Here is a 27,030-nt window from a genome sequence, read left to right on the forward strand (position 1 = left end):
TTTGGATCATTGTCTTGCTGCATAGTCCAGTTGCGCTTGAGCTTCAACTCATGGACTGATGACCAGATGTTGTCCTTTAGGATTTTCTGGTAGTGAGCAGAATTCATGTTTCCCTTAATTATTGCAAGTCGCCCTGGCCCTGACGCAGCAAAGCATCTCCACACCATCACACTACCACCACCATGCTTGACCATAGGTATGATGTTCTTTTTATGGAATTCCATGTTTGATTTACACCAGATGTAACAAGACCCCTGTCTTCCAAACAGTTGCACTTTCGACTCATCAGTGCACAGAACATTCTCCCAGAAGGTTTGAGGATTATCAAGGTGTATTTTGGCAAAATTCAGATGAGCCTTCATGTTCTTCTGGGTTAGCAGTGGTTTTCGCCTTTCCAATCCATGGATGACATATTTGGCCAGGTTTCTTTCTGATAGTGGAGTCATGAACAGTGACATTTATTGATGCGAAAGAGGCCTGCAGTTCCTTGGATGTTGTCCTTGGCTTTTTTGTGACTTCCTGGATGAGTCGTCGCTGTGCTCATGGAGGAATTTTGGAAGGTCGGCCACTTCTGGAAAGGTTCATTACTGTGCCAAGTTTTCTCCATTTGGAGATAATGGCTTTCATTGTGGTTCTTTGGAGTCCATGAGCCTTTGAAATAGCTTTGTAACCCTTCCCAGACTGATGTAAAGTGCATAACGTTTTTGCTTCAAATAACATTATCATTTAAAAACTGAATTTTGTGTTTACTCTGCCTTTGTTTTATGTGAGATTTTGTTTGAATTTTTGAAATAATTTAGTATGACATATACACAGAAAACAAATACTTTTTCACAGCACTGAAGTAAGAGTTGACACAAGAAGTTTTGCATGGCTTATAGAAAAGTTGCTGAAGTCAGAAAAATTAGTTGATATTTGACCATATATTTTGGCATTGACAGTATTAACATAAGGGTGGGCTTTCTCTCTTGGCAATTCCAGAATTGGCATTGTCAATGGATAATGCATATCTGTTTTCTAACACTTTTATTTGTGCCATTTTGAGAATATTGAATGTGCAGATTGCCATGGTTGCTCGGCCAATTAAAAGTTTCCCCGTTTTTGATCAAAATAATCTTTCTCAATAAATAATGCACACTTTATTTTTTCTATTTTCAGAATGTTTATATTGTTTGTAATAAGTGCTCATTTGACGACTAATTTTGTGTCTCTCATATTCTGGCTTTCAAATTTATGTTTCAACAGTGTCGGTAAATTACTCTAAGTAATCCACTACAAATGACTAGTTTCTCTCAATTACTTTACTGATTACTTAATCAAAATGTAATCACAGTACTAATGACATGTTATTTTCAAAAACGCTTTTCACAGAAACGTATAATGTCTATTTCCTCGTTCATTGTCGCACACCCTTCATCTGTCACAGAAACGCAAACAAGCGTACATATGAACAAATTGATTCATATTTTAAATGTATTATACATGAATATTATTAGAAATATGCATCACCCAAGTAATGTGCTTAAGTAATTTTCTTAAGTAAATGTAATCCAATCTAAATGTAATCCATTATGCTATCATGATTAAAGTAATTAGATTACAGTAGCAAATTAGTAATTGGATTATACTCAACTGTGTATCGTATTATGTGGCAATTGGCAACCCAGCTCTAGTGTATTAGTATTGAAAAGCAAAATTGTTTAGTGAATTGAGTAATATATAATAAAATTTTTTTACTTGCATAGCATAAATGTGTACATTTCAATTGCACATGCAAGTCGTACATATTACATATCGTGCACATCAGCAATCGGCCACTCCACTCTCTGGTTATTGTATCGTCTGTTTAAAAAAAAAATCAAACAATCTGACCACTGTGAATGTTACCAGGGCTCGATAATAAGGACTTCCCGATGGCCCGGGGCCAATGTGAGAGAGATTTTGGCCAGTTGCAAGAATGGTCACTGGCCCGATTGCTGCACTCATTGCGTTAGTGCAAGCAGACAACAAGCGAGAGAGCACAAATCACATGGAGCAAACACGGTCTTCTAACCGAGCACTCTGAGACGAGCGAGCGCGATTTATATTTAGCTTGTGAACACATAATATACTGGGCGCGACAAGGCACAGTCGCGTGAGCGCACAGAAGCGTGCAGACACTGAGCGTGTTTCAACTTGCATCTGGACTTTAAAGGATTCACATCTCTCTTTTGTTCAATTTAGTTGTAAGACATCAGTCCACTTTTCATTCACAGTTATATTTTGGAACCCATTCAACTTAAATACTGTTATAAATTGTAAACAAATACTGATGATGACAATAATAATAAATTGTTATTAATATTATTAGTATTGACTAAGTTTTAATTTGAAATACAACAGTAATATATTTAAATCATGCACTTTTTAAACCCTCACACTTTTATTTTGACATTCTAAACTCTCCAGGAAGTCCTGTATGTGTCTGTTTGTAAGCAAGTTCACAGTAGTTTAATTTGCTTCTTATTCAAATTCTGGTAAAATGCACCTCCGGTGCCGTTCTAAATGCATATTATAAGTGAACCGAACTGTTGAGCATCTACATCTGAAGAGTAGCACTCAAATATTGCGCACTTCGTGAAGGCTAAAAATAGCCGCGAGTGAATCACCCAGGGCTGCGTGTGCTTATGTGTGTGTCAGAGCAGCACCACTCACTAATGTGCTTGCACTGCGCGTGCATACTATATTACTATAAAATATACTATTTACTTATTAAACAGCCTATTGCGATTCACAGAGCTATCGCAAGTGGCTTTGAATAAAATGCACGAGTCATATGAACAACTTTAATGGTGTTTTTATGGTTCTTTTATGTCATTTTTGGAGCTTGACAGTAATGAACATGACTAACACACAGTATCAGATTTGGATCGGGCTTGTCGGACCGATATCCGATCTGTTTAAAAACGTCAGTATCGGAACCGATACCGATCCAGGTATCAGATCGGTGCATCCCTATTAGTAATCCACACATTGGAACACAAGAAATCAACAGTTTATTTCTATAAGACTGTAAATCCATCTCTCTCCTTGCATTTCTCTCTCACCTCTCCATGCAGTGTAGACACTATTTAAAGTGCACTCGAAATGGGACAAAGTACAAGTGTTGTTTCCACAGTAAATATAAATTCTCGCATTTTCTCTCATTATTTCGCCTTTAGAGATGAAGCGCTGAATGAAACCTAATAAACTTTGTTAAACCCCAGTTATACATGTGGCTGGAAATTTGAGCTGCACAGTATCCAAACTGCAAGTATACATTTAATTAGCCTTGATAATGTTTTTCAAAATGTAAACATTTTGACATTCTAATGACATTGGATAGGCTATAAGCAATATCACTATATTATTATTTTCAGAGCTGTTCAGCTGCAGGGTGAAGATGACTATTTAAAACGGTCTACTTCATATCTTTCTCATAACACACCTGATACATTTCTCATTTCTGGAATGTACAGATATTTTTTTATTTTTTTGTGCTTTGTGTATCAGTCAGTGTTGGTCTTGTTTGGGTTGTCTAATTTCATGTTTATATCGACATTCTTCATAGATTAGGACTAATATCTACCTACTGTAGGCTATGTTACACATCACAACCGATTTAGTACCAAGGTCTCCTCTCTCAGGGATTCATGTTTATTACATTCAGCCAGTAATCAAATCTTTAACTCTGTTACTTATTCTTTGATCCTGCATGTGAAAACTATACAGGGCCCAAAAGTTGACAGAATGACTAAACAGGTGACAGAAAACCCATCATTTGCTGCACAGAACTCTTTGCTTAAAAACGTGTAAATGGCAGGATGGCTGAGGTTAATATGATGAATTTATGATTTTTATGTGTAAAGCGCTGATATGCGGTTACTTAAGGCATAAATCATAGCTTGCAAATTATAAATGTGATACAATTTTGGGGGAATTTGTCTTCAAAATTACCACTGCAAAATTATCAGTTTCTCTGGATTTACTGTTTATAGGTATGTGTTTGAGTAAAATGAATATTTTAGTTTTATTCTATAGAGTACTGACAACATTTCTCCCAAATTCCAAATAAAAATATTGTCATTTAGAGCATTTATTTGCAGAAAATTACAATTGGTCAAAATAACAAAGTTTTCAGACCTTGAATAATGCAAAGAAAACAAGTTCATATTCATTTTTAAACAACACAATACTAATGTTTTTACTTAGGAAGAGTTCAGAAATCAATATTTGGTGGAATAATCCTGATTTGCAATCACAGCTTTCATGCGTGATTTTTTTTTTTTTGGCATGCTCTCTACCAGTCTTTCACATTGCTGTTGGGTGACTTTAAGCCACTCCTGGTGCAAAAATTCAAGCAATTCGGCTTTGTTTGATGTCTTGTGGCCATCCATCTTCCTCTTGATCACATTCCAGAGGTTTTCAATGGGGTTCAGGTCTGGAGATTGGGCTGGCCATGACAGAGTCTTGATTTGGTGGTCCTCCATCCACACCTTGATTGACCTGGCTCTGTGGGATGGAGCATTGTCCTGCTGGAAAAACCAATCCTCAGAGTTGGGGAACATTGTCAGAGCAGAAGGAAGCAAGTTTTCTTCCAGGATAACATTGTATGTGGCTTAATTCATGCGTCCTTCACAAAGATGAATCTGCCTGATTCCAGCCTTGCTGAAGCACTCCCAGATCATCACCAATCCTCCACCAAATTTCACAGTGGGTGCAAGGCACTGTGGCTTGAAGGCCTCTCCAGGTGTCCGTCTAACCATTAGATGACCAGATGGAGGATTGATGATCAGCAGTAACAGAAATACTCAAACCAGCCCGTTTGGCACCAACAATCATCAATGTGATTATCAAATCAGCCAATCGTGTGGCAGCTCTGCAGTGCATCATGCAGATACAGGTCAGTAGCTTCAGTTAATATTCACATCAACCATCAGAATGGGGAAAATAATTTGATCTCCGTGATTTGGAGTGTGGCATGATTGTTGGTGCCAGAAGGGCTGGTTTGAGTATTTCTGTAACTGCTGATCTCCTGGGATTTTCACACTCAATAATCTCTAGAATTTACTCAGAATGGTGCCAGAAACAAAAAAACATCCAGTGAGTGGCAGTTCTGCAGACAGAAATGCCTTGTTGATGAGAGAGGTCAACAGAGAATGGCCAGACTGGTTTGAACTGACAAAGTCTACGGTAACTCAGATAACCGCTCTGTACGATTGTGGTGGGAAGAATAGCATTACAGAATGCTATTCTGTGGGGGACCTACACGAGGTGGACCTACACAATATTAGGCAGGTGGTTTTAATGTTGTGGCTGATCAGTGTGTATATATAAAATGTTTAGCTTCTGACACATTTCTTTAATGCCATGATGGTAAAAACAGCTATTTTTCATTTTTGTGTTGGGGCTAGTAAAAATTTTGCTAGGGCAAGTAAAAATCTGAATCACTGGCCCGACCGTGTCAGTAGAAAAAATCCTTAGCGTTGAGCTCTGGTTATTATTAAAATGTTAAAACAACAACAACCCGAAAAAAAAAAAAAACTGCATTTCTTCAATTCTTAGCCATTATGTTTTTACAGCTGTTTGATCCTCAACAGTTCAAACAGTTTTGTAGGTTATCATGGTCTGCTGTTTACTAAAATGTCCTATTAACGGTGTTCTCAGGGCCTCATAAAATGTTAATTTCCTGCAGGAATAAGGACACGTTATACAGCGAGCAAGCATCACACAATACCTCAGGTGACAGCGTTACATCAGGGTCGGTCTCATTAACTTTTGACTGCAGGTAGGCACAGGGTTTACAGGTTGAGGTTTAGCGATACACACAGCACTCAAATAACCTGCTTTCATTTTTATGTTCTTTCTTACTCCTTTTGTCTCCTTAAATGTTCTGATGGTGTTTACTTTGTTTGATAAATGCTTATTCGTTGTGTTAAAGAAGCAACTTTGAAACTGTAAACGCAAGCTGCTCGCTAATTAAAAATGAGTTAAACAGTCATGTTACTCTTGAAATAGTTTGTGAAACTGTTTCAAGACAAGATTCACTGAAGCTATTTGAGTGGGTATACTGCAAGGAAAAAACTCCTACTTTGGGAGGAGTATTATCTTATATTCCAGAAAAAATAAATACATTTAGTACATTTACTAAAACAAGTGCTTGCAATGCACTTTTAGTTTGTTACTCCCCAACCCTAAATCTCAGGCATTGAGGTTTGTCCTTTTGGGGGTTTTTTTCTGTATTTTTTTTTTTTGTTTTTGTTTTTATATCAAAGCATTATTTTGTAAATGCCTCATGGATCTACAGTGCATTCCAAATTATTACTACAATTTATGTTGGAAACATACTGCTGTAGCACAAGGACAGATTGCTTTGATTGCAGTTGAAACAAAAATTAGTGTTAAAAAAAAAAAAAATGCAACCTACAAAAAAGTGGGAAATTCAGACAATTTAAATTGATATAAACAATACTTTTATGTAAAAGGATCTCAAAAGCAGACTTGACTAGATAATACTCAAGAACTCCAGGTTATTGTTTGAGTCTGGCACGTGTTTTGTGAACTACTATCTTTTCAGAGTGAATCTTTTTTCAGAGACCGTTAAACCACAAGGGGCCTAAACTTCATTCATCACATATCAAGTCTGTGCGAGTCTTGTTCCTGTCACATCACCATGTCTGTTTCTCATCACATGTTTCTTTTTCAGAGCAACTGTAGGTCTGTCTACTTGTCTGATTGACTTCTAGTGTTTCCTATCTTGAGTGTGATGTAGTTAAACAGCACTAGGTTGTAGGTTCTTGTCCTGTGCTGCATTTTGTTTAAATGTCGATATCTGATCCAACCCCTGATTGAAACGTCTTTATAGCGTTAATTGCCCTGTCTCAGTAGAACACTTCATAGTGACCAGGGCAGAGATTATGTACTGTAAATAGAGCTGGGTGATATAGTTAATATTATCTTGATACTTTTTAGCTTTTTGATGACATTCGATGTCTCCATTATTTTTATTTTTTTTACGCCAATCAAAGGAACCATCATTTCAACTGAACAAACATTGTTACAATGTAGATTCAGAATGTTTAATGGACTGTAAGCTATAAAATGCAGTCAAAAGTCAAGTTAAAAATGGCACTGTTTTTCAATAAATGAATTCAAATATGGTTATTTAATCCCTTTCGTTTGTGCACACCAGTATACTAATACATAGTAAAATGTAGCCAAATAATTGCTGTTTATTACTAAATCAATTCAAATTTTGAAAATTGCCATGCAGAGACCACCATGAATATTTTTGAGTGATGCAAACAAAGTTTTTTGAATCAAATAATTGAAATGGCTGTTTAAAAACAACATTTTGAACTGATTTATAGAAATGATTCAAACTTTTGACATTTAAATCAGGTACGCAATTAAAGCATCTCAAATTAACACACTCATATCAATTGCAAGGCAAGGAAGAATTGTGAAATTAGTCTAATGACCTGCTTTTAGGGAATATAATGGCCAAACAATTACAAATCATTGCGATTTTATATCGTATATTTTCAATATATTGCCCAGCCCTAACTCTTACTGTATAAATGCATTTGTCAGTTTCTCTTCGGTTTTCTCATTTCACTGTTATATGTGAATTCTCCATTTAGAGTGGCTTCTTTTATTAGAGGTCAACTGCGTTGTTCGCCAACTTCAGGCGACCTGCATGAAACATCTCTAATAAAAGAAACAATGCCCTTCGATTCCCCCCCCCCCCACCCCCCATAGTACTTCATCTTGGTATTTTTGAATGAATCATGCCCCATGTTTATCATTTTTTTGTTTCTTTTTTTTTTCTTTTTTTTTTTCTTTTTTTTTTTTCTTTTTTTACTTTCTGTGCACAGCAATTGCTCTGAAATTTGGGGACTGAGTACACCAAATACGATAGAACAGTGGGATACCTCAGGCCTTTACAGCTACCCTGACCAAACCAGGTGAATATCCTCTCCTGACATTGTGCCACACTCACCCCACGGGTCACAGGTGGGGCTGAAGTGCACAGGGGGCTCCAAGGGCCAGAGACATTTTAACGTGCTTCATTCATAATTTAGATTCATTATCTTAAAAATGGATGTGGAGTTTTAATTTGAATTATGCAGTAGTTTTGAAGCAGTCTTGATCAACCCGTTTTCATAATTAATCTTTTCATTTATCTAAAGCTAAGTTAAAAATGGTGGTTCTCAACTGGTTTTGCTTCAGGTTTTTCTGATTTAACTTTGGACGTCAAGTGGTGACCCAACACAATTTTTTTTTTTTTTTTTATCATACAAAAGGAACCCAAAAATTTATTTTAAAAACAAAATATTAAAAACTAGTGCTGTCAATCGAATAAAACTTTTAAACAAATTTATTAAATGCTATTCCGATGAATTAATATGATATAGTTAATCACAAATATCAATATTTGTCGAGAAAGGCCCCCAAATAAAAATGATTGTATATCTGATGATTAATAATTATATTTAAATTATAATATATAATAATTCTGATAATTAAAATATACTACATTATTGTGGCAGACAAGTAAAGCATTGATTAGACAAAACAAAAAGTGGCTTTAGAAGGCAATAAATTGTGTATATATTTCATTTTTATTTCACATCAATATAATCTTTGAACACAAGTCTATCTTCGGCCTACACTCCACAAAAATCAATTTCATAACAGAATTCATCAAACTGCCCAACTTGGATGTTATACAGGCTTTTCTAAGGACATATCTATTTAAACGTGCCAGACGGATGCTTTTGAAGCATCTCACTTTGATTGCATTTTTAGAACGCTGTCAATTTCAACATAGCTTAGAAAAACAGGTCTTGAGACTTTTGAATTTGGAGTTGCGATCCGTCCAGCTATGGTTGAACGCAAAAAGCGTCCTCATCTTATGCTGTCTGATGTCAGTGCGGTTTGTTGCCTGTATAGAAGCGTGTTGCCTGTACCGCTGGTGTTGCGCTTGCTGCCTCCCGCTTAAGACTTGTAAAAGCAAGAAAATACAATATGACGGTCCGGGGGCATGATTAATTGCATAATTTTAACTCGTTATGTTTTTATTTAATTATTCGCACTGAATTAACACATTAAATCGACAGCCCTATTTAAACCCAATGAGATCAAGTGTTTTAAAGGTTTTAGTCCATGTATATTAGCTGGATGAGGCCATCTATATGTTGTACTTTTAAGAGTTGACAATTAACTTTTTTTTTTTTTAATAAAATACAAAAATTAAGGATGTGCGACTAATCGAGTACTCGTACAGCATCAACTAATCGACCATTAAAAATACTATTCGAAAATTGCAAATTCATTTTCTTTTGGGCATTTGCCTGCCATAGGCAATGCTGAATTACACTGTACTTTCCTTCTTAATCTCTCACCAAATCTCGCAGTTACAATTGAGTCCTTAATGCATTGAGAATTGTAAAAAAAAAATTGAGGATTAAATTATTGCATATTATTAATTTCATTTTGTCCAAAAGAAACGCAAAGTTTGTTAGCTTATTTTGAAACCGTTCTTGGTAACCTGTGTCACGTATGTGCCATACCTGTTATTTTAAACTTACATTTAAATTTACAAGTAATCGATTACTTTTTTTTTTTTTTTTTTTTTGTGGGTTAGAGTACTCGACTACAAAATTATTTAATAATGCCCATCCCTTGTGAAAACTTTACAAAAATAGTGATGACTTGTCTTTGCACAAATTTTTGCCCAATCAAATGATCTCTAGAATGAAAATTCCTCTCCCCATGATACCACTTGCAACTGACTAGCAAATAAACAAACCATATAGTACATAGCTGAAATGTAATAAAAAAAAAAAAAAAAATGTTTTAATGAGAGAGATGTTAATGTTGGCCAGAAAATGGCAAAAAAGGGATTTAATTCACTTCATTATTTTTTTTTACCTTGCATAGGATTTTTTTTTTTTTTTTTTTTTTTTTTTTTTTTTTTTTGAGGATGTGGCCATGTTACACAACCTGTCCAAGTTTGCATTGGCCTAATATGGCTAGTTTCTACCAAGTGCCAAACTACCTAGTTTTATTGGACACACAGCCTTTGACGTCAACAACAAAATATACAAGAAATGCTTTCTTCTTTGTTTTAAAAGTTGATATGCTATTAACACTAACACAGTAAACAATGATATTGTTAGTTGCATTTATACTTTTTGCACATGGCATTATTTTATCCTGCTTAACTTTTTGGGGCCACGACCCTCCAGTTGAGAACCACTGGTTGAAAATATTATTATTCCTTTTATTGTAGCTAAACATTCGTATTTTTTAGTCACAGTAGATGGTTAATGTAACATTTCTCTGTTTTTGTTGACGAGCTGTTGTCTAATCATGCCATCTTCGCTCTTTTCTCCATTCATGCATGTCTTCCTCTGGTCATCTTGCACGCTCCCTCTCTTCCATTTCTCTCGCACTCTTTATGTGGCCGTTCTTGTCAGATCTCTGGACGGGCGTCTGCAGGTGTCTCACCGTAAAGGTCTGCCTCATGTCATCTACTGTCGCCTGTGGCGATGGCCCGACCTGCACAGCCATCACGAGCTGCGCGCCATCGAGACCTGCGAGTACGCCTTCAACCTCAAAAAGGATGAAGTGTGCGTCAACCCCTACCACTACCAACGAGTGGAGACGCCAGGTATGGAGAAAAAACATCACGTAGCGTCATTCTATGTTCAGGATGCACACAAACAGTATAATGCTGCTCTGTCATGGAGCCTTAATTCTTTTCTTACTTTTGTAGTTTGTGCAATACCATTTTATAGTTATGTAGCCTTTTTAATTGTTGAATATCAAGTTTCAAACACTCCCCCTTTCATCCATAGGACCATTGGTTGAAAACTTGTTTGGAAATAGTCATTGTTTTTCAGTTGCAGAAATGAAACGTCTCACCTTTCAAACACACAGTAGAACCAGTGTTAAGTGATTGGCTTGATTTTTTTTTTTTCTTTTTTTTTTTTTTACTATTGTGAAGACGCAAGTTATAAAACCTGGTGTAAAATGTATTTATTTATTACAAAATGCATTTCCCTCCAAATATTTCTTGGTGCAATTTATAAAGAAATAATTAAGAATTATCCACAACTTAAGTGTACAGGACAATGACACTTTCATTCGTTAATAAAAAGGGAGACATTTTTAAATCTTTATTTTAAATACACATTAGATGCACTTTAATAATCTTATTAAAAGAGTTCCAACAGAGGAAACTCATAACTGATTTGAATATAAATGGAAGAAGTAAAATATCAGTATGTATTGCAAACGAACCATGTTATTTATTCAATGAGATTCATCTTTTTACATTTCAGGGAATTTGAGTGTGCTTACAAATAAACTCAAAGGTTCAATTTATCATTCAGGCATTAAGCAGGCAATAGATCTTGTAGAGCATTGTGTTCAAATAAATGGTATATTGTCATCTTTTCAAAATGACAAAATGGGTGTCCCATTTGTATTTATGTCTCAGTCTGCAAACACACCTTTTACAGGAATTGTATTCCATTTATTTCTGATTTGTTCTATCTGCTCTGTAGAAATCTGAAATGATCTCATCATTTTGCAACAGACTGCAGAGGGCAGTAAATACAACATGAATTGTATTTCTCATATAATAATGATAATATTAGTAATCCTCATCAAATAGTTCTTCCTTAAATTGATGGTTCACCCAAAAATGAAACTTCTCTCATTTACTCGCCCTCATGCCACCCTAGATGTGTATGACTTTCATTCTTCTGCAGAACACAAATTAAGATTGTTGGGTGCCAAAATTTTGATGCTCCAAAAATCATATTGCTTCTGACGATATTGATTTAACCACTGGAGTCTTATTGATTACTTTAATGCTGACTTATGTGATTTTGGAGCTTAAAATTTTTGGCACCCATTCACTTGCAATGTCTCAGCTCTTTTGGTCCATACGTTCTTCTCAAAATCTTCATTTGAGTTCAGCAGATGAAAGAAAGTCATATACATCTGGGATGGCATTAGGGTGAGTAAATGATGAGAGGATTTTCATTTTTGGGTGAACTATTCCTTTAAAAGTACTAAAAGAATTACTGGGACCGTTAAGAAACTGGAATCATTAAGAGGAATTAAAACCAGAATCGTTGCATTTCTTACAATTCCCATCCCTATTCATCACAAAGGGGCATATTGAGTACTGGTACAGACTTGTTGATTCTGATCGCTCTCTCCTGTAGTTCTTCCTCCTGTTCTTGTGCCAAGACACACAGAGATCTTGACTGAACTGCCTCCTCTGGACGACTACACCAACTCCATTCCTGAAAACACCAACTTCCCCACAGGGATCGAGCCCCCTAACAACTACATACCAGGTACACACTTCAAAATGGAATGGGATTTTCTGCTTAACTTGAAATCTATCTTGATGTGTCATTGTGTAGTTTGAGAGTTATATGAAGTGTTTGTTTAAATTTGTTTAGAAACTCCTCCACCGGGATATATCAGTGAGGATGGGGAAGCCAGTGACCAGCAGATGAATCAAAGTATGGACACAGGTACATTCCCACAGTGGCATCACTACATGGGAATGACATCCTTGTGTTTTTGGATTTAGATGAAGCACATTGTGCGTTTATCGAACTAGTTTGCTTTTCTAGTTGGACTTTCTCTAAAGCTTCTGTTGTTAAATGCTGAATGGAGGATGATATTGAATGTTTGAAACCAATACTATTGCTTCCCTGAGTACTAAACTTTGGCACAAAACACTTCCCATGTTTGTTACAGACATTAATAATACCTCAAATTCATGTGACTTTTCTGAAATGAGTAGACTTGCGCCTGGCAGACAGTGACTATGTTTACATGGACACCAGAAAGCAGCTTATAGCGAAAAAGTGGCGTTCCCGTTTACATGCTCTGTGTAAGCGGCGTACTCTTTACTCCCGGATACATGCGGCTCGGTCAGTAAGCAGCTTTCTTTACAGCAATTTCCCCATGACGCTTGTGTAAATAACAAACATGGCATCTGAGTAAGGCTTTGCTATTTGTTTTTCTGTTTCTTCGATTCTTTTCCAGATATTCCAGAGTTGTTGCTGTGTTTGTTTCCATAACTTTATATCGTGACCTTCAGGGGAATTGCGCTGCAGAAGTGGGGTTTCCCTCTTATGTAATCTCTGGGATTTCCCCAATGTACCAGTGCATTTGTGCAAGTGTGAGGGACACGTTGGTGTGTATACACTCACCGAGCACTTTATTAGGAACACCTGTACACCTACTTATTAATGCGATTATCTAATCAGCCAATCGTGCGGCAGAAGTGCAATGCATAAAATCATGCATATATGAGTTAGTAGCTTCAGGTAATATTCACATCAACCATCAGAATGGGGAAAAAAATGTGATCTCAGTAATTTGGACCATGGCATGATTGTTTTTGTCTGACGGACCATAGTGTTCCTAATAAAGTGTTCGTTGAGTGTAAATGGGAATAGTTAATAGTGTGTGTGCTTTTCCCACTGTACTCAGAAATGTTGAATTCTTTCCACTATGTTGACTTGTTGGGCTCCATCCTATGATGTTTGTTATAGGGTTTGTTCATGCACTGCTCAAAAACCTTTTATGTAAGCCGCATATGGGCTTACACAAAGCGGTTTTCTCGTTTACATGACGTTTCAGAACACCAATAATTTAAAAAAAAAAAAAAACCCTGTTAGAAACCGTTTTCTTAAGTGCATGTAAATGTGGTCACTAAAACAGGCCAAATAATCCATAGGCTTTTGAATGGGCCACTAAGCAACCATCCAGAACACTAGAATGGCAACATGGGAAAAACCACTCACAACACCTTAGCAACTGTATAGCACCACCCTGTGCTGCTATTAGTTCTGTTATTGTAAAAAACCTCCTCTTTTTGTCAGGTTCTCCTGCGGAACTGTCACCGAGCACACTCTCACCTGTCAATCATGGCATGGGTAAGAACTAAATGCTAATCTTTATTCTTAAAGGGATAGTTCACCCCAAAATGAAAATTCTCTCATTTACTCACCCTAATGATATCCCAGGAGTGTGTGACTTCCTTTCTTCACCAGAACACATTTGAAGAAGATTCGAAAAATTTCTCAACTCAGTAGGTCCTTAAAATGCAAGTGAATGATGATCCGATTTTTGAAGCTCCAAAATTCACAGACAGCCAGCATAAACGTCATCCATACAACTCCAGCGGTTAAATTAAGGTCTTCTAAAGTGACACGATCACTTTTGGTGTGAAAAATGATAAATATTTAAGTACCTTTTAACTATAATCCATCGCTTCTGGTAAGCTTCACGATAGGGTGGAGTTCACGTGGTCTTTCGTGTGACGTATTACCTTTGTCGTGATACGGACGTAATCTCACGTTCTCCTCTCAGTTGAGACATCCAGGATGAGCACACAAACACACCATTGTGAGTAAAGAAACAGATGAATACAGGTCTAAACCAGAATCAACCAAAATACTGTACAGCGTTCCTTCTCACTTGTAAACAGTGCTGCTCTTCTGGCTGTAACGCACATGCATCAGTTCTTGCGTGTTTCAAATGCTAATGCGAATACGTCACACACGCATATCGCTGCTGAACAGAAGCATGATTTAGAGTTAAAAAAAAAAGTACTTATTTATCTTTTTCGCACCAAAAGCGATCATGTCGCTTTAGAAGACATTAATTTAACTGCTGGAGTTGGTCTAGAGCTGGGGTGCTCGGTCCTGGAGATCTAGTTCCTGCAGAGTATAGCTCCATCTAAGCAAAAAGTTTGGGTTAGCTTGATAATTCCTGTCTGCTGTGTTAAGCCTATTGCACACTGTACGATAGTTTTCTGTCCTTTTATGGTTGTTATTTGTCAAAGCATCATAAGATCCCAGTTTTGGGTAAGATGTCTTGGGTTAAAGTGCAACATTAGTTGCCACTTATGTCAGATGGAATGATATACATTTGGGCATTAGGGGTGTAAAAATGCAATCACAATGCATCAATCTGGTAGAGGAATTTTAATGCATAGATTATGCAATTTAATAGTCTGTTTTTTTACAATATTAATTCCTGATGTGATACAGATACCGCCTCTAATTAAAAGAAACTTATTGCAAGAGACCGTGCACGTGATATTGAAGGAAAAGAAAGTGCACTTTTAATTAAGAAAGATTATGCTGGTGTTTTGCTTTTTGTGTATAATAACTGTTTGTGTCCATTTGACCAAGTGTTGTAAGTTAATTGTTGTTGCTTTCTTCCCCGGCTACATTAAATTGTTTTTTTATATCTCCATAAAATTGAATTTCTTCATAAAATATTTTAACTAAAAATAGCCTGGATAAACTCCACCTCTCCCATTGAAAATGAATAGGGAACTCTGTTACCGCATACCGTGTAATACCGCCTCTATACACAACTAATAGTTTTTAATTATAACCCTGCTCGATTTAATCATGGGTCTTATCACTCTGTCTTATGGCAATTAATTTGTAAATATTGGTGCAATAAATGTTAACGTTGCATGATACGCAGATGTAATGTGCCTCTTACGCCTATTCCACAGTTTACATACAAGCTGAGTGTGTTTGCATTAAGTCATTGGTACAACAAACATTATCCTTTATTTTTATTGGATCTATAATGCATGTGACATTATAATGGTTATTTATTTTGTAGCCACACATGTAAGTCAGACCTCCTTGGTACTAAATGCATGTGTTCTCAAGTCTGGTGCATGCCTGTACTGTCTGAATTAAGAAGGTTAAGTAAAAACCTTGAATCGTTTTTGTGTGTATATTTTCGAAAATGATAATTCATTCCAAAATAATCAAATCCGATCGAATTGTGACCACATTTTAGATTTGACAATTCGTCGTAATCGTTAGGTAATTTATACAAAGAACTGTAATCGAATCGTTGTCAGAGCAAATATTTGCAGCCCTATACCTTATAAACCGTCTGCATTGAAAGTGTGCAAATCATGTTAAACTGCTTTTTCTTTTAATTATTATTTTTATGAGACATGTTTAATGAGTTAAAATATTGATTTTCTGATGGATCGTGACCTTCATTTGAATCTTGATATTCTCGATTCATTCAATCAATCAATATAAGATCAGTCTTATACTCTATGTGCAACCTTCCACTACAATGAGAGGAAATCATTCGCATTTGCAGCCAAATTTCGTGCTATGTGGCTAAAATGTACTGTATATATTTGGCAGCTAGCTGGTAAATATTTAGATCCTTTCACTGTGAGTTGAGAGTAAAAGTTGTTCCGTGTAATGTGTGTCCAAAGACTAGATCCACACGACCCATTTGTCATTGAATAATGTCTCTTTTAATACCCTTTCTGTTCTCTACAGTCAGTTGTTGATCAAAAACAACAAAGAAACATTTAATTCTAATCACGCATAGCAAAGATGAGAGTTAGTTTACGCTCATTTACAGACTCTCTTTACAGAAATGCTGGTTTTCTTAAAGGGACATTATCGGTTTTTAGCACATGTTCAACAAATCAGTGTAAATTCTTTTAAATGGTACAAATTATGCAATTTAACAAACATGTTACAAAAAATACATGCAGTATAATATATTCATTGAATACATGGATTTGTTCATATTTAAAAAGCTAAAATGTGACATGATGTAAAACTAATAAAACAGAATTGGTAAAATTAATATTTTAATAATGTACCTATTAAGAAGATCCCCTGGATAATTAACAGCATCAGCTGGGATTTGAATTTCTTCCATATGGAAGCAAAAGGGACATAAAAACGGAAATACACCCATATGAATCGATATTGAATCGAAGCTTGTGAGTCTGAATTTAATCTGGAAAGCCCTAATTAACAATGTGTACTGTTTAGACAAGCTATAAATATTTTGAATCGAACGTGTGTCATGTTTTGTGGAGAGAAAAAAAAAAAAGCATTGTACAATGTGCAACGGCTTTAGAGTGTGGTTGGAACTAAACTCTGCAGGAAGTTTGATCTCCAGGATCAGGACTGAGCACCTCTGGTCTAGAGCAAGATGAGTTTCATACTAACATGTAGCTAAACCAAAATAATATCAGTTAAACAATGACAATGCACAGTGCTATAGTAAAAAAAAAAAAATGTATTGTGCAAGTTTGTCAAAGTCTGTTGTCAATATATTGGTCTTTCCCCTTCTATGTTACAGACCTGCAGCCAGTGACTTATTCAGAGCCTGCATTTTGGTGCTCCATAGCTTACTATGAACTTAACCAGCGAGTTGGAGAAACATTCCACGCCTCTCAGCCTTCCCTTACTGTGGACGGCTTCACAGACCCCTCCAATTCAGAGCGATTCTGCCTGGGTCTCCTGTCCAATGTCAACCGCAATGCCACCGTGGAGATGACCCGTAGACATATAGGTGCATCGGCCATGTCTACTGGTTTTTCCCATTTATTTAAAGAAATAGTTCACCCCAAATTCGGTATTCGATTTTGTCTGTACCGATAACCAAGACAGTGGAAAAAGATGATAACCGATTAATCGGCCTATAGTTTTTAAAATATTTTCATGGTCTTTCCATACTGTGATGAGCACAGATATAGTGTATTGTGCAACCATAATACCAATAATAACCAAACATTTGTCCATAAACAGTCAGAGACTTAAATCTGTTAAACAATGCATGACATAAGCATTCATGAGTTGTTGTATTTATAGCCTATATATTCACCAAATGAGGGTTTTTTTAAAATATACATTTACATTGTCCAGGTGACTTTTTGATCATTATTCACCAGATAGGAATTTGAAGACGCAATGCATGTATGTAAAGGGACACGTTTTCGTACATATACTCTAATTTTGCTGTGCATTCATGCCCTCGGCTTCAACTTGGAACACTTGATGATTATCTAGTCAAAATAACAAAATATGTATTAAAGTGAAGATACAAATATGAATGAATATTGTCAATGAAAACCGATTTAGACGCATCAAATCGCCACAAGGTGTCAGTGATTGTTTACACACTCACCTGGCACTTTATTAGGAAAACTATTGTCCTAATAAAGTGCCCAATGTGGTCTTTTGCTGTTGTAGCCCATCTACCTCAAGGTTTGACGTGAGTTACTGTAGCTCTTTGATAACCTCTCTCATCAACAAGGCATTTCCATCCGCAGAACTGCCGCTCACTGGATTTCTTTTTTTTTTTTGGGCACCATTTTGAGTAAACTCTAGAAACTGTTGTGCATGAAAAATCCCAGGAGATCAGCAGTTACAGAAATACTCTAACCAGCCCATCTGGCACCAACAATCATGCCACGGTCAAAATCACTGAGGTCACATTTTTTCCCCCATTCTGATGGTTGGTAAGAACATTACCTGAAGCTCCTGACTCATATCTGCATGATGCATTGCACTGCTGCCACACAATTGGCTGATTAGATAATTGCATGAATAAGTAGGTGTACATGTGTTTCTAATAAAGTGCTTTGTGAGTGTATTTCACTTCTAGAGGCTGCGGTTCTACTCCAGATCCCTCCAATGCCAGCCATGGGTGAAAATAAAAAAAGAAATTATCTAATTAATTTGTCAATAACCGATAGTTCCAAAAGTAGCTATCAGCACCAATTAATCGGCAAAAGCGATATATCGGTCGACCATTAGAATATACCAGCACTCTAAAATTACTTAAGGGACATTAATGTTGTCATATGCAAAGACTACGTTTACACATTGAAATAGTGTTGATGACAATAGCCACATGGATAATTTTTTTTATGTTGTGTTTGTGATGAATAGGACGAGGGGTCAGACTGTATTATATTGGAGGGGAGGTGTTTGCTGAATGTCTTAGTGACAGCGCCATCTTCGTTCAGAGCCCTAACTGTAATCAGAGGTATGGCTGGCACCCGGCGACAGTCTGTAAAATCCCCCCAGGTAAGAGATCCCTCAGAATTTGCTTCAACCTTGATTTATGTCAGGCATTTTGAGGTGATTGTATGGTCTTTTCTAGGCTGTAACCTGAAGATCTTCAATAACCAGGAGTTTGCAGCACTACTGGCTCAGTCAGTGAACCAGGGCTTTGAAGCTGTATATCAGTTGACCAGGATGTGCACTATTCGCATGAGTTTTGTCAAAGGCTGGGGAGCCGAGTACAGGTATGGAGAAGTTTGGCAAGCATCACATTTAGTTCTATGAAACAGTATTTAACAAATGTTTGATTTAATAGGAGTTCCTATTTAAGGGATAGTTTACCCAAAAATCTATCATAATTTACTCGCACTCACAGTGTTCCAAACTCCGATAACTTTTTTCATATGCGGAACTCAAAAGGGAACATTTTGGTGAATAGTCCAGTCAGTCTTTGACCCCCTGTTTACATGCACTTAAGAGCAATTGGGCTTATTCCAGGGTTTTTGAAGAAAGACTGAAACAGTTCTGAAAAACTGCTAATGTGTCCATGTAAATGCACAAGCAGCATGTATATAGGTTTTTGAAGTGTGCATGTGCTGAAGTGCACTTGGAGTATGACGTAAAATGGAAAACTCTTCTATTGCAGCGCAGTGATGAAGCAGGTTATGACGGAAAGTTAAGGAAACAGAGCAACTGAAAATTAATTGAAGAAACGGTGTTCAAAAAATGGTGAAGTTGGCCTGAGATGCTTTGTTTGTTATTTACTGCAGAGTTGTAGGGAAATTACATTAGATATTCTTTGTGGTGGATTAAGTTGTTCACTAAGCCACTTGTATATGGAGGTAAAGAGTGTGCCGTTTACACAGTGCATGTTAATGCGAACACTGCTTTCGTGTCTTAAAGGAATATTCTGGGTTAATTACAAGTTGAGCCCAAATCAACAGCATTTGTGTTTTTGTTTTTTGCCCGATTGCCCAGCCCTACTTTATACACTATAAATACCTACTTTGCTAATAAAAACAAAAGAGTGATTTGTAAATTCTTTTAACCCTGTGCTATATTAAAATCACTACAACTACACATTTTTGGATGTTAAACATTTATATTTTTTTTATATAAATATACACTCATTTCAAATCAGATAATTCCAACACGCTCCAAAAAGTTGGAACAGTCGAGTGTTTACCACTGTGTAACATCACCATTTCTTCTTCTAACACTTAAGTTTTGGGTACTGAAGACACAAGTTTAAGTTAAGCAAGCAAGCAAGCAGAATTTTTCCCCCATTCAACCATTTTGTAGGTCTTCAGCTGCAAAATTGTGTGAGGCCTTCGTTGCCATATTTTACACTTCATAATGCACCTCACATTCTCATTTGGAGACAGGTCAGGACTGCAGGCAGGCCAATCTAGCACCCACACTCTCTGCTTACACAGCCATGCACTTATAATCCGGGCAGTATGTGGTTTGGCGTTGTCCTGCTGGAAAATGCAGGGACGTCCCAAGAAAAGACAGCATCTGGATGGCAGAATATGTTGCTCTAAAATGTGTACATATCATTCTGCATTAAAGTTACCCATTCCATGGCCACTGACACACCCCCATACCATGACAGACACTTGCTTTTGACGCTGACAACGGCTTGGATGATCCTTTTTCGCTTTGGCCCATAGAACACGACGGCTGTTTTTTTTAAATTATTATTATTATTATTTGAAATCTGGACTTGTATGACCACAATACACGATTCCACTTTTCTACTTTCCATCTGTGATGGTGAGCCTGTGGGTCAGTCTTCCATCACAAAATTTTACTGTGTTTAAAAGGACTTGTTTATTGTTTTACTCAACATTTTACAATATATATTGGGGTTGTTCATTTTAGTTCTTTAGAAAAATCTGTTATTATGTGCAAATAATGTTTATTTCTGTCCTCTGTTGTATTTATTGGTGTTTATAAGTCTCATTTTAACTCTGGTTCTTATTTATTTAATGTGACTTTGTATAAGAATGGGGAGGTGAGGGTTAATTTGATTTAAAACACAAAATGGTACGTTCCAATTAAAAGGACGATGAAAATCATGTATTTAAGTCAGCTGCCATTAGAGGGAAGAAAAGTTGGATGAGTGCTTAGAGCACATGGACAAGGTTGCCAGCGCTGCTTGAGCACAATATACTCCAGCCTCCATTGTTGAGGGAGGGGAGTTGGTACTGCTTTAGTACCTAAAACCGTTTTTTTGTTTTTTACGTAACCTTGGTATTTGTTTGCTTTTAAACACTTCGCACATCTTGCACCTCTGACAGAATAAACATCTTTTTGGAAAGCCATTCCTTCTCTCCGGTGTGATTCTCCTTGTGACTGCTTGGTCCCTATCACACAATGTCAGATGAGACCGAGCCCAGAGAAGTCAGTGGCGCTTTTGGACAGTGTTGATGTATGGCTCCTGCATTGCATAGTATAAAGCCTTAAATGAATGTTCTGGGTTCAATACAAGCTAAGCTCAATCAACAGCATTTGTGGCATAATATTGATTACCACAAATTAATTTTGGCTCATCCCTCCTTTTCTTTAAAAAAGCAAAAGTCTGGTTGACAGTGAGGCACTTGCAATGGAAGAGATTGAGGCCAATTTTGGAACATTAAAATACTGTTTCAAAAGTTTAGCCACAAGATATAAAAGGATATGCGTGTAAACATGATTTTAGTGTGAAACCATCACTGACTAACCTTATCTGTGTAAAGTTATAGCCAATTTTACAACTTCATTACCATGACGATGTAATGTCAACAAACCCTAAAATGACAATTTTAACTACTTTACAGCTCATTACATGAGGTTTTACAGAAGAATTAATGCAAGTGCTTTTAACAAATTGTAAGCTTCACGTTTCTGCCTTTTAAACCCTCCAAACAAATGGGCCACATTTATTTTCATTGTCCCCATTCACTTGTTTTTTATTAGCATTTCCATACTGTCCCAACTATTGTTGTATATGAATCTTATCCATTCTGTTCTTGTGTGTTTATTAGACGGCAGACAGTCACGAGCACTCCCTGCTGGATCGAGCTGCATCTGAACGGTCCCCTTCAGTGGCTGGATAAGGTTCTGACCCAGATGGGCTCGCCCTCTGTACGCTGTTCCAGTATGTCCTAATCGCCATGAAGACGCTCTATCTCTCTACTGCCCCAAAAACGACTGATTCTACAATCACATCAAATGACAACTCAAAGAATAACAGACATACTATTAGCCCCCCCCTTCATAGTACTTGTGACCCTTTATGTCTATCTTGGCATGCCCCGCCTCCCCCAAAAACACTGATGTTCTCACCGTTCAGAAATGAACACGGCACTTGCTGTCACATCAGCTTCATGCACCTTTTAATTCTCTTGTTTTCTATCCTAAAACCCCTCAATATTAAATGTGTTAGTAGTAGAATTTAAAATGTATATTGGTTTTTATTTTATTCTATTGTTTTGAGAAGGAGGGATGGTGTGTGGAAGTTCTGAAAGGCAGAATATAACTTTACACACTTGTGTAGCAATAAGGCTTTTCCCCCGTTAAATAATGAAGTGAATACTCAGACTTTTAATAATCTGAATTCGATTGTTCAAGGAGGTAACTTTTTCTGGCAAAAAGTTGCATACTTTAATTTTATTCATGTGGAATAATTGTGTAAAGTAAAGTGTTAAGACTAAGTCATGGTTCTCAACTTTGATTCCTGAAAGTAATGCCAAAAGATAGCTTTATTTTGAAGTGAAATTGCCCCAAACCACTATATAAGAGTGTTGCCTTTGATTTGAGATATGCTGCTGTAAGACGTGCTTCTTGTATTCAGATGCAAACTGATAGGAATGTTAAAAGGAAACCAAACAAAACAAAGACCCATGTTTAATTCTTACCTTCCTTTCTGTGAGGTTAAACCACCCTTCCTATTTAACATTTTATTCACTGGGTGAAATATTCACTAGTTAGCTATAGAGTGGTTTTGGAGTCTGGTTTCTTCAGAAAAAAAAAAAAAAAAAGTTTGTTTTAAGGATGAGCAAAGACTTTCAAAGGTTATTAAAACGGACTCATGCAATCATAATCTTGCATAAAAATAAATAAATAAAAAAAAAAACACGAATCCAAGTGTTAGTAAACTAGGTTATCCTTCACAATTACAAGATTTTTTTCCCCCTTTTTCTTTCTTAGCTACTTTTTGTATTTTCATGTATTTTTATATATAAATATATTTAAGATCTTTTAAAGCGCTCTTCCTTTTTATTAGAATTGAATATTTTTTTAGCTCACCCTCTTTTTAAAGGAACACGGCTTCATAATGAAATGTTCGATCATACAAAACGTTACTAAGCATGACGTTTTTATAAGCACATATATCTTTTCTTTTTTTCCGTTTCCAATTCAAGCTGTTGTCCCGCTGAACACTTCGCCCATAAAAGCCCCAGTCGATCTGAAATACATTGGAATTTTTACTTTAGTTGCTTTTCCTCTTATTTTCACCCATAAAAAAACAATCTACTGTGTACTCCACCACCCCTCAAGGTTGTGGTTACCCGAAGGGGAAATTCAGCCTAGCGTCAAATACTACGAAAACATCGTAGTGTTCTTTTGGTTTGCAGTTGGGAAAAAAGACTTCCAAACAGGTTGCTTTGACAGGGAGAACTGTGCAACTTTAGTGTGCGTGCTCGTTGTACAACTTTTTACTAATGACTGTGATATAGCTGTCCGTTATTCTTTACTTGTTGTGGCAGTGACCAGGCGTTTCAAATATCCATTCCCCTCTTCCCACCTTCGTCTCCATATTTTCCTTCATTGACTTTACTACTCTTGCGATTGTACTTAAAAGTGCATATAGTGAAAAGATGACGAAGATGTTGTGGCCCGTAGTGGCCATAAGACACTGGGAACATTCTGCTTGCCATTTTTGACTGGGTGTGGAAAGAAAACCAAATAGACCTGAAAGTGGACCAGACATATATGCATATAAATGTGAATATATAATTTTATTTGACTTTTTTTCTGTTATTTCTTTTCTCCTTTTTTTGCAAAGCATTTAACAGTTGGTGAGCTTGTTTTACTATTAGAAAGATGTATTGGTAGGACGTGAACTTCAGGCGATAAGCTTTTCAGGCGTGTTGCATATGCAGACTTCATAAATACACTAATAAAAAGTTTTAATTCTCATGTTAATGACTGTCTTGTTTTTTTGTTTTTGTTTTTATGCACAGTTTCACACAATTAGTATCGAAATTGTTCATTTATAGAACTTTTTCTCAGATCTTTCCCATCTGTTTTATACCTTTCTATCTGGAAAGATAATTCTAATTGACATGATAAACATCTTAAGATCAGATTTACAAACATTCTAAATCATAAATGTCTCAAAGACATCTGCTGCATGTATTATTGACATCCAAGAGGAAATGTCTTATAGACGTATTGGAGATCAGCAACCCTGATAGCATACGCACATCACCCAGACGTCTATTTGATGTATTTACATCTGGAAGACGTATTTTTTACGTATTTAATTTTTTTTGGGTACAATACGTCTCAATACGTCTATAAGACATTTCCTCATGGATGTCAATAAGAAACTCAGCAAATGTTTATGATTTAGAATGTTTGTAAATCTGATTTTTTTTTTTTTTAAAAGATGTTTAGCAGATGTTAAGTGGATTGTGATGCAATGTACGTGTGCTATCTGGAAAACTACCTAAAAAAATAGTACATAAAAGTGGCCATAGTTGATGAAACACCCTTTTATAAATACAGTAGATATCTTTAAATGCCATGAAGTAAAAAAAAAAAAAGGCTTCATTACTTTGACCACCAAGGGGAGCAAGAGCTTTAATAACATAGGTTTCCAGAATGGTTCAGCTGCCCTACAAAGTCAAGAGTTGTTTTTATTATTATTATTATTATTATTATAATGTGGGGCTTGCTACTTCACAAAAATCTTAAATGCATTACATAAGAGCACAGTTTTTACAGCTTTTTTGTTGGTACTCGCCATAATAGTATCCATATAATTTTCTATTTCTTTTAGCACCACAGAAAAAAAGAGGCTTCTGATTGGTAAATTTACACCGGTGAATGTGAAACTTAACAAATATAATAAGATTAATAATATACAGTGCTGTGCAAAAGTTTTAGGCACTTGTGAAAAATGTTGCATAGTGGGGATGTCTTCAAAAATAATGCCATAAATAGTTTTCATTGATCATTTAATGTCATGCAAATCCAGTAAACATAAAAAATATTTGGTGTGACCTATCTGTTTAGGCTGTCTCAATTGCTTCTGTCTCTTCATGTAATCCCAGACTGACTCGATGTTCAGTTGGGGTCTCTGTGGGGGCCATGCCATTTGTTGCAGGGCTCCCTGTTCTTCTATTCTATTTTATTTGCAAAAGGAATGTTTAGGTGTCTAAAATGTATATTTCCTATTTACACACTAAAGCTGAAGATATACAGTAAATAACCATCTTAAGACAAATATTTTTGTGAAACATCTTATGTGCCTAAGACTTTTGCACAACACTGTATGTCTCATTTTCCACACTCTTGTTATAAAAATCTAAATATTACATGTTCATATAGTAAAACAAAACTGCACAGTTTGTCATTTATAAATTTAGAAAAATCCCACCATAACCTCTTTGTGTACTGACAATGCCAGAAAAGATGAGGTACAGTTTCTGGTTGCATTAGACAAAATGAACAGTTTACATCCAAGTATTTCTTAAACTTGGTTAGAAAGTGCTTAGCAGTGTAAAATATATGCAATATCTTAAATGAAATTTCCTTAATCTTATTTGTAATAAAATGTTTATTAGGCAATAGCCAAACCTTCTTCCAATTAATAATTCCAACAAACCTAGACCAATAGGAACAGAGCTAAGATGATCTTGCTTCGGACTGTAGTGCAATGACGTAGTGGATTTCATCTACTACGTCACGGACATCCTTGACATAATCCGTGTTTTAATGGATATAAAATCTTCGGAGCTGTGATGTACTGGATGTTTTTAATGCAAACATTTTATTCAGCGTGTACAGTATGTAGCGTTATGTGTAAATAAAAAGTGAGAGAGTGCAATAATAAAATGCAATAATGAGTGTTTTTCCTTAAACTTCTGGCCATTCTTTTTTGACCTCTCTCAGCAGCAGTGCAGTGCATAAAATCAAGCAGAGTTTCAGTTAATGTTCACATCAACCATCAGAATGGGGAAAAATATGTGATCTCAGTGATTTGGACCGTGGCATGATTGTTGGTGCCAGATAAGCTGTTTTGAGCATTTCTGTAACTGCTGATCTCCTGGGATTTTCACATACAACAGTCTCTAGAATTTACTCCGAATGGTGCCAAAAATAAAAAACATCCAGTGAGCAGCAGTCCTGTGGATGGAAATGCCTTGTTGATGAGAGAGGTCAACAGAGAATGGCCAGACTGTTTCGAACTGATAAAGTCTACGGTAACTCAAATAACCACTGTACAATTGTGGTGAGAATAGCATCTCAGAATGCTATTCTGAGATGTGAGTTGGTGCTGTTTTGGTGGCACGAGGGGGACCTACACAGTATTAGGCAGGTGGTTTTAATGTTGTGGCTAATCGGTGTATATTGTGTAAGGAATAATTGATGATGGACTGTTGAATTATTGAAAAATAATGCACACCCGAGGTGTTAATGCAGTCACAACGCACAATATAAAATTTCCATAATTCAACGGGCCAGAGTCAATTATTCCACTTATACCACGGTTACCACACTTTAAGACATCGTTCAGGGTTTTATCTCAAGAAATTTTCTGGTTTTCATCCCTAAAACGCTCTTGTGAGTTGAACTATTTTCTTCCGCCACGGATTCAGCGTCTTGTTTTGATACAGTCCAAGCCTCCGTTGCTTGTTCGAAAACGTCACTTTAGAACTAGCAACGGAGGATTGCGAGGCTTGCGCTGCTTTACTGGAGCAATAAAGTAGTGTGTGTATGTGTGTGAGAGAGAGAGAGTTTGTTTTTGAGTGATCGAAAGAGAGAAACTCAGAAACAGAGAGATAGCTTCTGGGATTACCTTTTTTTGTTGCAGCTCTCGTCTAAAGTA

General features: G+C 36.4%; 1 protein-coding gene across 5 annotated transcripts in view; it reads left to right on the forward strand.

Moving 5' to 3' along the window:
* The window catches only part of LOC127432353 (mothers against decapentaplegic homolog 2), a 40,114-nt gene extending 15,995 nt beyond the window's left edge, over positions 1-24,119 (forward strand). Inside the window, exons 3-11 of one of the 5 annotated variants that reach the window (XM_051683317.1) lie at positions 7,896-7,985; positions 10,503-10,696; positions 12,264-12,398; positions 12,507-12,581; positions 13,944-13,997; positions 17,218-17,430; positions 18,813-18,950; positions 19,027-19,171; positions 21,956-24,119. In XM_051683317.1, coding sequence (XP_051539277.1) covers positions 7,896-7,985; positions 10,503-10,696; positions 12,264-12,398; positions 12,507-12,581; positions 13,944-13,997; positions 17,218-17,430; positions 18,813-18,950; positions 19,027-19,171; positions 21,956-22,079 — 1,168 coding nt within the window. In that variant the 3' untranslated portion in view covers positions 22,080-24,119. The remainder of the gene's footprint in view (positions 1-7,895; positions 7,986-10,502; positions 10,697-12,263; positions 12,399-12,506; positions 12,582-13,943; positions 13,998-17,217; positions 17,431-18,812; positions 18,951-19,026; positions 19,172-21,955) is intronic. The other 4 variants (XM_051683318.1, XM_051683320.1, XM_051683321.1 and 1 more) reach the window with 4 other exon arrangements.
* The last annotated feature ends 2,911 nt before the right edge of the window (positions 24,120-27,030 follow it).

This window comes from Myxocyprinus asiaticus, chromosome 42 (genome assembly GCF_019703515.2).
Source record: "Myxocyprinus asiaticus isolate MX2 ecotype Aquarium Trade chromosome 42, UBuf_Myxa_2, whole genome shotgun sequence".
NCBI lineage: Eukaryota > Metazoa > Chordata > Actinopteri > Cypriniformes > Catostomidae > Myxocyprinus > Myxocyprinus asiaticus.